Raw genomic sequence first — 14,028 nt, 5'->3', positions numbered from 1 at the left:
TAGAAAGATATATGCATGAGATATACATGAGATATATACATGAGAATAAGAATTAAAAGTGCTACGTAGAAAGATATGCATGAGATATACATGAGATATATACATGAGAATAGAATTAAAAGTGCTACGTAGAAAGATATATGCATGAGATATACATGAGATATATACATGAGAATAAGAATTAAAGTGCTACGTAGAAAGATATATGCATGAGATATACGAGATATATACATGAGAATAAGAATTAAAAGTGCTACGTAGAAAGATATATGCATGAGATATACATGAGATATATACATGATATAGGAATTAAAAGTGCTACGTAGAAAGATATATGCATGAGATATACATGAGATATATACATGAGAATAAGAATTAAAAGTGCTACGTAGAAAGATATATGCATGAGATATACATGAGATATATACATGAGAATAAGAATTAAAAGTGCTACGTAGAAAGATATATACATGAGTGCAGGTGGTGATCAGTGCCAAAACATGGAATGATGCAGTGAACACAGCGTAGGGTCATGTGTTAGTGGTGGGAACAGTCATACGGTTATTGTTCATGTGTCCAACAGCAGAGGGGAAGAAACTGTTCTTATGGCGAGAGGTTCTGGTGCGAATGGACCGGAGCCTCCTGCCTGAGGGGAGCAGGTCGGATTACAAACTATACACAACTATTTTGGTAAAAGAATGGATGCTGTAATGCCTTTATTAATCGATGAAGACCAAACAATTTTTTGAAAAATAGACAAACTCACGATAATATTAGGATAATATAGGAGAGCTTTACATATCATTGAACACATTAATAAAAGGAAAAATAGCTATCAGTTATTCTTAGCCTAGATGCTGAAAAAGCTTATGATTCGGTGAATTGGGACTTTCTCTTTCTAGTAATGAAAAGATTTGGTTTCCGTAGTGAATTTATAAAATGTTTCCAAGCCCTCTATTACTTTCCTACTGCCAGAATTAAATTAACGATAGTCTCTCCAATGTCATATTTTTAGAATGTGGATGTAGGCAGGGTGCCCGGCAAGCCCATATCTCTTTAATTTGTTTATCGAACCCTTAGCCCAGGCCATAGGTCAGGAAACATCATTAAAAAGGGATTGTAATAGGAGGGGAGTAGTATAAGGTACGTCTATACGCAGACGATGTCTTAGTAACAATCACAGATCTCAGCTCAGGTGTACCCAGTATTAATGAGGATGTTAGAAACATATGGCTTATATTTAGGTTATGTTCTTAACGTCAATAAAACACATGTTCTGGCATTTAATTTTTCTCCAGATCAGACACTATTGTCAAAATTCAAGTTTAAATGGAAGGCAACTACTATTAAATACATAGGAGTGTTTAAATTTCCTCTGTTTGCTGACTGCAAAACTGCTGTTCTTCCTTTTTATTTTGACTAGAAAGCTAAGTCATAATGCAGAACCTGTGGAGCCTGTGGAACCTGTTGCCATGCCATTTGTTTTGATTGTTTGATGGTGGTGTGACAAGTACATTGTGTCTGAATAACAACAAGAGTCATTTCTTTATGAACTGAAAGTAAAACAAAAATTAATCAGATCAATTAGGACAATTCTTGACATTTTTCATTTTCACAAAAAAGGTGTTAAACATTTAAAGAGTTGCAAAAGCAGAAATGATAACTGTCTTCTTAACCATCAATACACAGTTATAAGGACAGGATATGATTTTGTGTACAAGTTCTTAAAGATGGATGACTGATAGTCAGGTTTAAGGGTGCAGTCAGGACTGAGCATAACTGGCATCTCTTTAGTTTTTCTCTGTTTTGGTTTACATTTAAAAAGAAGACTGGCCATTTTAATGTCACCTAACAGATTATCATCATGATATTCCATAATTACTGGGAGACCAAGTAATGAAAAAAAATATGCTGCCAATGCTTCCCCTCAGCATCCAAGTAGATACACCAATTGTATCAAACATCACCTCATTCTCGAGTTATCACATCAACACCCGGGGGATGACAATACCCTTCAGCCTTTTGTGGCTGATAGGATAAAAGGTATGGGGGTGGGGGGTTCTCGTTTTTTTTACTCTACCCTGTTTCTTATGACTGTAACTGGGATTAGTTCCTGATCTATGTTTTGCAAGCAGTTTAGAGGAGTCAGGAATAAACTAGTGTAACAGGTCTCTAAAAGATTCTTCCTGATACAGACCTGTTACACTACTGTTTATACCTGTTGTATCAGCCTTTTTCTTTGTTTAAGCAAAAATAATCTAACCATCTCCAGTCAGTCTAGAAAAACTGCTGCAAGGCTCTTAACAAAGACATGAAATAGAAATCAGAATCAGAAAGGGGTTTTATTGCCAAATGTTGAGCAGGTTTACAACATTAGGAAATTGCTGCGGTGCTTCAGTGCAAACATACTGTTATAAAATTGCGGTTAATAGACATGAAAAAATAAAAGTAAGAATAAGAATAAAAGTGCTACGTAGAAAGATATATGCATGAGATATACATGAGATATATACATGAGAATAAGAATTAAAAGTGCTACGTAGAAAGATATATGCATGAGATATACATGAGATATATACATGAGAATAAGAATTAAAAGTGCTACGTAGAAAGATATATGTATGAGATATACATGAGATATATACATGAGAATAAGAATTAAAAAGTGCTACGTAGAAAGATATATGCATGAGATATACATGAGATATATACATGAGAATAAGAATTAAAAGTGCTACGTAGAAAGATATATGCATTAGATATACATGAGATATATACATGAGAATAAGAATTAAAAGTGCTACGTAGAAAGATATATGTATGAGATATACATGAGATATATACATGAGAATAAGAATTAAAAGTGCTACGTAGAAAGATATATACATGAGTGCAGGTGGTGATCAGTGCCAAAACATGGAATGATGCAGTGAACACAGCGTAGGGTCATGTGTTAGTGGTGGGAACAGTCATACGGTTATTGTTCATGTGTCCAACAGCAGAGGGGAAGAAACTGTTCTTATGGCGAGAGGTTCTGGTGCGAATGGACCGGAGCCTCCTGCCTGAGGGGAGCAGGTCGGATTACAAACTATACACAACTATTTTGGTAAAAAGAATGGATGCTGTAATGCCTTTATTAATCGATGAAGACCAAACAATTTTTTGAAAAATAGACAAACTCACGATAATATTAGGATAATATTAGGAGAGCTTTACATATCATTGAACACATTAATAAAGGGAACAATAGCTATCAGTTATTCTTAGCCTAGATGCTGAAAAAGCTTATGATTCGGTGACTTGGGACTTTCTCTTTCTAGTAATGAAAAGATTTGGTTTCCGTAGTGAATTTATAAAATGTTTCCAAGCCCTCTATTACTTTCCTACTGCCAGAAATTAAAATTAACGATAGTCTCTCCCATGTCATATTTTTAGAATGTGGATGTAGGCAGGGTGCCCGGCAAGCCCTTATCTCTTTAATTGTTTTATCGAAACCCTTAGCCCAGGCCATAGGTCAGGAAACATCATTAAAAGGGATTGTAATAGGAGGGGAGTAGTATAAGGTACGTCTATACGCAGACGATGTCTTAGTAACAATCACAGATCTCAGCTCAGGTGTACCAGTATTAATGAGGATGTTAGAAAACATATGGCTTATATTTAGGTTATGTTCTTAACGTCAATAAAACACATGTTCTGGCATTTAATTTTTCTCCAGATCAGACACTATTGTCAAAATTCAAGTTTAAATGGAAGGCAACTACTATTAAATACATAGGAGTGTTTCTACACAGCAAATTCAAAAGTGTTACATTTTTTGGTGTAATAGTCTCCTTGCAAAGTAGAGTTAATTTTACTCTAAGCAGAGTCACATTCTTTTAATGTAAACTCTGAGGTGTAAAATGATAGTAGTTAAAATCGAGTGTTAAAAATGAGTGTTTCTCTGTCAAATCTGGAGGTGTTACAATGGAAACATTAACTCTTGACCTCTTAACTCTGAACTCCTACAGGGGCTATGACACCAATAGAGTAAATTCACAGACTCCGCCCCCAGCACGGCTCCAATCGAAGCTGAAGTGAAAGCCGTTTCAGAACATTTTGCTCTACATATTTGAGTTGTTTGCCATGCTTGGTAAGTCATCTTTTCAAAGATTGTTTCAATTATTATTATTAGCTTTTACTTCTGTGGCTCTTTGGAGTTGAGACAAAGCTGTGTGAAAGGCATTAGCCATGTTGCTCGCTGATAGCATAATATTCATAATATTCTGAAAGGTATTGTTTGCGGGCAAGTACCAACAGCCTTGAAAAAAAGCTTGCATGTGAATTTTCAGTCAAACCTTTGGTCAAATACACCTAAAACATGTCTAGAATGTGAAATGTTGGTATAATGGTGCTACTTGAAGCCTGAAAACGATCGCCCATAAAAAAACGAGCAAACAGCAGTAGCGTCCTGACTGGATTCTACGTTAGCATAGATCCCTCCAGAGTTTTGTGCACACGGTTTAGGTAAAATTAAAAAGGTTGAGGTTTTACATTTAGTTCAGTATTACCTGTTGCCTGTGTCTTTGTCTTTTGGGAAAATACTTTACACAAGTAATGGCTCAAAGAGGATTCCTTCTTTTTCTTTTTTTTTTTACTGTGCTGCAATTGTTTACTGGATTATTTGTGCCATTAATTAGTGTCAACTAATTTTTATTCAATCTCCGCACAGGATATGCTTGTGAAGAATATGGGGAAGAGCAGAAGTGCGTTGAAGTTCCACAAAGGGATGAATGAAGGACATGCATATTGTATTGAAGAAATAAGTGATGAGAATGCTGTTATTTGCATTTACCATGTCAGACCTTTTGATAAACAAAATTCTAATGAAAGTGAGAACATGTATATGTTACATCTTTCAGAAAATGTTTTGAAATTGTGGTGCACAGTTCAGAATAATGTTTTTCAAAAACCATTGCGTCTTTTTAGTAAATGTTTATTTCCAAAAGAAATTTCTAGAAGTTCAGAACAGTAAAATTCCCGCTTTTTAGAATGAATTAGAAGATAACTCTTACGTAGTAAAACTAAAATACTCTTTGAGAGTTAATATATAAACTCTTAACACCAAGTGTTAAATTATCAACTCCAGACAGATTTGGTGTTTAACACTAAATCAGAGTTAACGTACCAACTCTCCAAAAAGAGTTAAATTAACACTCTCTGGTGTGGACCCATATAGACACTTTAATAGTGTTGAAATCAAATCCGACAGTGTTAATTTGGACATGCTGGATTTGCTGTCACAACTGTGCGATGTTAATTACAGTCATACTAATAGAGAAATATACAGTCACCTTAACATTTGGAGCCTGCTCCCTCTTGACTTCGGCAACAGGATACAAATAATTAAATTGAGCATTCTTCCTAAATTACTGTATCTCTTTCTTGCTTTACCCATACCGATTCCTGAGAAGCAATTCAAGGAATGGAATAAACACATTTCAAGATTAATTTGGCTCAACAAAAGAGCAAGGGTGAACTTCTCTACTTTGCAGTTGCCGAGGGAAAAAGGCGGCTTGGCTCTACCTTCTTTAAGGGATTACTACTTGTCTGCTCAGTTGAGATTTTTGGTGTGTTGGTGTAACCCATCTTATTGTGCAAGGTGGAAGGCGATTGAGATGTCTCTCTCGGGCACCCCGATCCAGTCTAGGCTTGGCCACGCAGCCTCTGAGTTGGACAATATTTTGACAACCAGCCAATGGGTCAATTTGACATTAAAAATATGGAGGGGAGTGGTCAAGCAGGCACAACTTGAAGAGGAGATAAAACATCTGAGGTGGCCAGCATACGACCCTGAATTTTTACCTGCCATGACAGCAAATTTAGACAATCGGCATGGCATGGTATTACTGCTGTACAGTTATCTCAAAATCAAAAATGATGGCTTTTGATACCTTATGTAAGACTTACGACCTCGAGAAACAAGACTTCTTCTGATACTTGCAATTTCGGGACTATATTGGTAAAAGAATAAACAGCTGTGTCCTTGGAGACTTCTCGATTGTTAACATCTTCATTGATGCTTATGACTCCGGGAGCAACAAAGCCCTGATAAGTAAACTGTACAAATGTATGATTAAGCTAAAAAGGACTCAACAATTTACATAAAACAGAAATTGGAAAGAGAAATGGACATTGAGATTACAGAAGACGAGTGGACAAGGACTTGGGAAACACAGTTCACCACAACTAACTCCAACACGTGGCAGGACTTTTGTTGGAAGAACATTATACATTTTTCCATATTACCTAAACAAAAGTCTAAATTCAGTGCTACACCTGCACTGTGCTGGAGAAACTGTGGGGAAGTCATGGCAGACCATGGACACATATTCTGGTCCTGCCGGTCCATACGACCCTTCTGGTTGGAAGTTTTAAAAAAAATTCCAAAAGCACCGGGATTCAATGTGAGCTGTACATTCGCATCAATGTATCTGGGATGTTTTGCAGAAGATTTAGTTACAGATGAAGTTTATCTCCTGAGAATTCTTTGGCATCTGCGAAAAAGGCTATCCTCCCACTGTAAGTCTTTTTATTTCTATAGTGAAAAACATCAGATTGGTGGAATGTATGGCTTTCACCCTGCGATTTCAGAGGGACTTGGGAAGGAGACGTTGGAGAAAATGGCTGGGCTTTACAAACTGTGGCAGCATTATTTAATGCATAGAACTTGCAATACTATAGTATTTATGTGTATATGTATGTATGTGCAGATGTATATGCGTGCATATATTGTCTTCCCATGACCTCATAATATTTTGGGGTTTTTTGTTTCCCCTTTTTTCCCTTTTGCTGTATAAAAATGTTCTTAAATAAAAAGTATAAAAATGACTTTCATGTAAGCTTTAAATTTCCAGTTCATCAACTGCCACTCAGCAGTCTTTGCCTTATCCTCTTCCTCTCCTTTCTTATATTTTTTTCCCATCTCTGAGTGAAGTTAGCTCTCATTCTGTTCTCTCCCTGTGAAATACAACTCAAAGACCTTTGACTGAGGATAAAATGTGATATATTACATGCTATGTCAGAGTTGGAGTAAGCTGATTTACTAAAAAGCATTTGATAGAAAAAAAAAAATTACAAAAACATTGATACTTCAGAAAAAAATACAATAATGCCCTAGATGAAGATGTTTGTTTCTTTATTTATTTGCATCTTTGAAGCATTATGGAAACATACTTTTCAAGTTCACATATTTCCAACAGTGATAATATCCAATCAACAGATTGCTATTTATTTTTAGTTTGGTAAGGCACCAGGCATGCTACTGTGCCGACCTCCAATGAGGCATCAACATGTCTCTGCTGGTCATCAAAGAAGATGTGAGGCTTGATCCTCTGCAGTGTAGGACCTTTGTTAGCCCCTCCCACAAACACAGCTTCATCAAGCTCCAGACCCCAGGTGCGCAGAGTGTTTAAAGCTCTGTAGCCGTCACAGCCTGCCCCTCGAGATGTCACCAGGTAGGTATGAATGGGACACTTCTTGTACAGGCCTCTATTATGCAACTTTTTCTGCAGTTTTATTAAAACCTCCAAGAATCCTTTGAATGGTCCCTGAATAAAGAAAAGAGAAGAAGAGCAGAGACTCAACACATGACCATCTGGTCAAAGCAGGAAAGTGCATTTGGATAATTTAGCTGATATCAGTTTATTTTAATGTAATTAGCAAAGATTTTCTTTTCTTTGATTAAATATATATATTGTTTATGGCATGTGGTGTTTTAAAATGTTTTAAAAAAAAAAAAAGGCAAATCATACCTTCTTCATTGGCTTTTCAACATTTTGCTTCTCATTCTTCAAGAATGCTTTTAGTCCAACCCCCTGGAACTCATTAGAGAAGAGGACAGCGTCACCATCAAAGGCAACACGCAGCTGATCCTCAAAAACTGGCATGTCTGTCTTTGGGGTGAACATGATAGCAGCTGCTACACCTGATACAGGGAGATTAATTCACAGTAACACACAGAGTCATTAAAGTACAACAGCAGAAACTGCACTTTGTCTTAAAATTAGCACCACATTTAACACTTTTACCTTCATTCAAAGCTTCCTGAACCTTCAACCTGTTTGGTTCATCAGACAGGTACAGGTGGGTGTTGTTTCTTTTTAACTCACTCACAAGCTGATCTTCAGTCACTGGTAACAGAGTGATAAGTCTATCCAGCCCTGCAAACAAGAATGAATGAAAAGGCTGCTGGACAATCGGATTTACCAAAACTGTTTAGACTTATCAGGATTAGTGCAATAGTGTTACTATTACTTACTTATATCTATTATTTTTTAATAACTTGCTTTTAGAGTCCTTACACTAATAAAGTCCATCCATCCATCCATTCGCTTCCACTTATCCTTTTCAGGGTCGCGGGGGGCGCTGGAGCCTATCCCAGCTGTCATAGGGCGAGAGGCGGGGTACACCCTGGACAGGTCGCCAGTCTGTCGCAGGGCCAACACACAGGGACAGACAACCATTCGCACTCACATTCACTCGTGCATTCACACCTAGTGGCAATTTGGATTATCCAATTAACCTATCCCCACAAGCTGCATGTCTTTGGACGGTGGGAGGAAGCCGGAGTACCCGGAGGGAACCCACGCAGACACGGGGAGAACATGCAAACTCCACACAGAAAGACCCCGGCCTGATGGTGGAATTGAACTCAGGACCTTCTTGCTGTGCGGCAACAGTGCTAACCACCGTGCCACCGTGCTGCCCTAATAAAGTATTCTCCTTTATTAGATTGTGTTTTTAGTTGTTTCGTTTTCTTATTGTAAGCCTGTCATTAATCTATGCAAAACTTTGAAGTGCATGAAAGGTGCTGTACAAATGAAGCCTGAATGATTTAGAAAGAGTGGTGGAGTAAACAAGAGTTAATCAGAATCACTTCGAAGAGGAAAAAATTTTCTCAGTCTAATTGTTTCCATTTATTCATTTTCTCAAAATTTAAAAGTTTCCTCATAAGACACATGTATTTGAATTAATAGTAAGTGTGTTTGGAGGTATCATTAACTCACCATGTTCACGGATCTGATTCATGAGAAAGTCTGATGATGAGCTGTCATCGATTAGTATGACCTTAAAGAGCTCCTCATTCTCAGAGTAATCGTTTCTGAGTTCAGCATTGACTGCCTTCAGAGCCTGAGAGCAGGACAAGGAAGCGAAATGAAAATTGAGTTAAGGTTGAGTAACTGTGTAAGTGCAGTATTTGTGTGCTGGTTTCTGTGGTGCTTTTTCTTATGTGGTATATTATAATCTTCCACAGTCATTAACATCTAACCACTGCATGCAAATGTTTCAAAATTTATCAGTGTTAAATTAATCTAATTAAATATGGAAAAATTCATATGTTTCTGTTTCTGAGCCTTTGCATCCAGGCTGATTTACCATGACGACGCTGATTTTTATTGCAACTCAAACCAGCTGGTTAGCTCCACATCTCACCTCCAGCTTGGAAACATCTCATTGTTTTCCATTGTTGTTTCTTTGTTTATATCCAAGAGTCTTTTGAAAATGTTATGACTCAAGTGTTGTGAATGAAGGTTTAAAGGTACGGAAGAGGATTAGGGCCACTGGAAAAAAAACAAAAAAAAATTCTGACTTTAATCTCAGAATTCTGACTTTTTTCTCAGAATTCTGACTTTAATCTCAGAAGTCTGACTTTAATCTCAGAATTCTGACTTTAATCTCAGAAGTCTGACTTTAATCTCAGAATTCTGACTTTAATCTCAGAATTTTGAGGTGGGCACCTGCAGGCTTCCAGCTTCGGTGACAGCGATGTGTCCAGTTTGGCAGGTGGAGAACTAATTCACTAAATATGGTGGATATAAGTGACTTTTTGCGTGGCCGAGGGGTCCCCGAAGATGCTATTTTATTAATGGAAGAGCAGAAGGTGAGTAACAAAAAAGAGAAATAGTTTGGTGTCTCCTATTTTTACAGGAAAACAGTTACGGTACAGTTACGGTTAGCTGTTAGCATGCTTGTTAGCTTATAATGTTATATAGGAATGAACGTGTTTCACGATGTTACAGTATACTAGGTGAATTGACGTTTTAACTGTTGTTGATCGCAGGATCATCCCAGATGGGTTCGTTGCATTTTATTTTATTGTTCTACTATTTCAGAGTTTTTCAAGGCAGTTAAGCGGAGCTGTGTTACAGATGCTAGCCGCCTGCCAATATCACTGATATATTTGATGTGTACAAGTAAGTTACACTTAGTACAGCGGAGGAGAGAAACTGTAAGGAATGTTAATGCGGATATTTCACTCAGAAAAATGGGTGGCGTTCATACACAGCCACCGACACAGCCCCGGTTGTTGTTCTGACGGTGGCCGACTGACGATCCCTTCACAACATGTTAGCTAACACAAACTAATGTAGTGCATGTAACTGTGTATACGTTAGTGGTACAGTGTCGGAAGAAATGAGCAAACTGTTTATAATGTCAGAATGACATCATCTTTCTCCTATATATAAAAGTGCTGGCTGAGGAGCGCTGCCGGGTTGAACTTTGACCTCGGAGTGACGTGACGTTTGTTCGCACAACCAATAGAAGTGCAGAAAGTCGCAAATCAGGCATATTGTTCGCATAAACACAAAAATAAATAAATAAATAACGAAATAATCCCGATATTGTGCCAAAGACTGATTTACAATGTTACTTTGTGTTCTATGTGTAATACCTTTGCTTAAATGACTGTGTATTTATGACTCTGCGTTATAGTCTTACATACATAAGTAACATTCATATGTACAGATAAAAATGTACAGAGCTATGTACACAAGCGTGTACACAAAAGTGTACTGCTGATCGAGCTGCTCAGTGGTCGTACAGTCTCATGCAGAGAGCGTGGAGGTGTTGTCCATGGTGGATGTTAGCTTAGACAACATCCTCTCCTCCCCAGTCTGCTCAGTGGACTTTAGCAGACCGCTAAAGCTGGCCCTCCCGACCAGTTTGTTAAGTTTCCCCCTGTCCCTCTCTGCCATTCCACCACTCCAGCAGACCACAACATAAAAGACAGCAGACGCCACCACAGTGTCGTAGAACATCCTTAGAAGACGTACTACCTACATCATAACCAATCAAGTCCCGCTTTTTTTTAAATACAGAAGAGGATTTATTATTTACTGAAAGGCTATGCCTTAGTTTGCTTCTTTCATTATTGTGTTTCGCCCTGCATAAAATAGATAGCTTTTCTGATAACTACAGTCAATACTCTCCTACTGGCATTAGCGGTGACCTAAGAGGCTTAACTGTAATATTGCTTTGCAGTGTAAATGTTGCAGAAAATGACTGTCTTTTCTTTCTTCCTGTGTGCAGATTGACTGTGACATCATAGCGCTGATGGATGACGCAACTTTGGCAAACTACATTCCCTCGTACGGAGACCGAATTGCCGTCTTCAATTTCTGCAAAAGCAAGCAACCACTGTCAAAAAGAAAACTAGGACTTCTGCAAAAAGTTCACCTCTCAAAGTGAGAGAAACAGTGGCTGACATGTCAGATTTGGATGACTTAATAAGACTGTATTTCAGACTTTCTTTCAGTAACAAAGAAATACTTTCAATTTTAGCACATAGTCATCAGACAATTATAAGTGTTCGAACTCTAAAGAGAATTTGTAAAAGACTTGGGCTTTTTAGAAGGAAGAATCAATCAAACTTGGAGGAAGTGCTAGCCTTTGTCCAACAAGAGATCATGACAAATGGACAGATGCAAGGTTATCGTTGGCTACATCTACGTGCAATTCAACATGGATTTGTGGTGTCACAAGATACTGTAAGATGCATAATCAAATTGCTTGACCCTCAAGGTGTGGAACTGAGACGAGCTCGACGGTTGAGAAGACGACAGTACAGCTGCAGAGGGCCAAATGCTCTCTGGCACATGGATGGCTATGACAAGTTGAAACCATATGGTATTGCTATCAGTGGCTGCATAGATGGTTTTAGCCGCTATGTTTTATGGATGGAGGCTTATACTACAAACAGTGACCCTAAATTGATTGCAAGTTATTTTCTGAAAACAGTTTCATGCATCAGCGGATGTCCAGAAAGGTTACGTGCTGACCGAGGGTACCGAAAATGGTTGTGTCGAACAAATGCAGATGTTTTTACGGAGAAACCACACAGACAGTTTTGCAGGTGAGAAAAGTTTCCTTTACGGAAGAAGTACGGCCAACCAACGTATAGAAGGATGGTGGGCTACCCTACGCAAACAGAGTGCACAATTTTGGATGAACTTATTTCAAACCTTTCAGGATGATGGCCACTTCACAGGGGATTTTTTGGACAAAAGTCTTATCCAATTCTGCTTTCTCAATCTTATTCAGGTAAAAGCATGTGCTCATGCTATGTAATGTCTTAGCTGCATAAATAGAAAATATAAATATGGTTAGAACATTTTTTTTTCTTTAAATTAAATATGAATTTTATTTCCATTTTAATATGTCTTGATGCATGCTCAATCAGCCAGTTAAGGAATGTTTTTAGACAGAACATTTCTCACACTGAAAACGCTACATCCAGATGAACAGAATCAACTTTTTGGGATTCCATTTTAATACTTTGATGGAATTGTATTCATGTTATCAGTGGAAGTAACTGCACCTTTTTTATTGCCACATGGTTTAAATTACTATGGAGTCTGTTACCTAGTGGTCCTTTGGGCACGGTTTCAGAAAGCAATCCTATCATTTGGTTAATTCTCTATTGAAAATATATTGTAGAATCATTGCACACTGAGTATAAAGTGTTGGGCTATCTATTCAACAGCAGAATCATGCAGCACCATTCTGTGTCCATGTGCTGTTTAGTGAAAGTGCTCTTTTGTTGTTGCTGCTTGGTTTTACATTAATTAGAGGTCAGTTTCTATGTCTGTTGATTAATGAGTTAATAAGCCTCAACTTTGGCTAAATCTACTGGTACATGGTCTGTTTCATATACCGGTACTTATATTGTGTTGTTTTTCATGTAGGATGAACTTGATGAACTTGTGAACACATGGAACTCGCACAAAATCCGGCCAAGTGGTAGTGCAGCATCGGGTCGACCAGTAGTAATGTACTCATTTCCAGAGCTGCACAGTGCTGAGGATAGACTGAAGCCTATTTCTATGGAGGATATCACTTTGTGTATGGAAGAGTGTAGCCCAAAAGGTCAACACCCCTGTGATGAAACAGTCTTTGAACTGTGTTGTCTGCTTATGGTAGAAAATGAATGGGATGCCCCAGGAGATCCACTTGGTGCTGCGGATCTGTACATTAGGTTAAGAGAAGAAATACTGCAAAGTATTTAAGGAACTTCAGTGTGTAAATGTACAAATAAATACAAAATATTTCTCTTTATCTTGATAACGTGATTTGATAGTAGGTGCCATGTCTTACAGGTACCTTTTATGCAGGTATTTCTGCACTGCATTAAATGAAAAATGTTTTCTACATTCACACTACCATTAAACAGAAATGTTTATATATTACTTGAAAAAGCTGAATATTGTGATATTATCAATCAGTTATGAAACACATGTCAATCCTTTTAAAAGGCCATACATTAAACTGCATTTACAAATGTTATATTTTTGATTGAATCATAAGTGGTGTAAACCTGCCTACCAGTAAATTGCAATATAAATTTCTGTTTTGTTGCCAGACATGTGCATAGTATATAAAATATAAACTGACCAGCTCCCTGCTCATTGTTTTCTGTATCAACCTTTACTCTTAATATTCATGGCTGGAAACCCAGGCACCAGCATATGATATGCTAAGTGCCCGGGTTATCTGTGGTATGTTTCAGCAAACCATAGTAGCATTAACAATTCTAGGTCTTGACAACAGCATGTTTCTATAAACGTATCATTGTTAATATTTAAAGTCGTTATGCCTTTTGGGGAGCTTTTAGTGCAATTATATTAAAGCAAAGCTATTATAATCATTTACCCATATGAAGATCCATCACTTAATTATTAATGTATTTCACTTCTGTTAGTTGTAAGA

General features: G+C 37.5%; 1 protein-coding gene across 1 annotated transcript; it reads right to left on the bottom strand.

Moving 5' to 3' along the window:
• Positions 1–7,256: 7,256 nt before the first annotated feature.
• Positions 7,257–9,299, bottom strand: LOC120739795 (cytosolic 5'-nucleotidase 1A-like). Its single transcript, XM_040041686.1, has 5 exons — positions 9,294–9,299; positions 9,048–9,171; positions 8,070–8,201; positions 7,794–7,966; positions 7,257–7,589 (listed from the first exon to the last, which is right to left on the bottom strand). The coding sequence occupies exons 1-5, from the start codon at positions 9,297–9,299 to the stop codon at positions 7,266–7,268; spliced, it is 759 nt and encodes a 252-aa protein (XP_039897620.1). The 3' UTR covers positions 7,257–7,265.
• Between the last annotated feature and the right edge of the window lie 4,729 nt (positions 9,300–14,028).

This window comes from Simochromis diagramma, unplaced genomic scaffold, assembly GCF_900408965.1.
Source record: "Simochromis diagramma unplaced genomic scaffold, fSimDia1.1 OVJJ01000304.1, whole genome shotgun sequence".
Classification (NCBI taxonomy): Eukaryota; Metazoa; Chordata; class Actinopteri; order Cichliformes; family Cichlidae; genus Simochromis; species Simochromis diagramma.
This window is presented reverse-complemented; position numbering and strand designations above follow the sequence as displayed.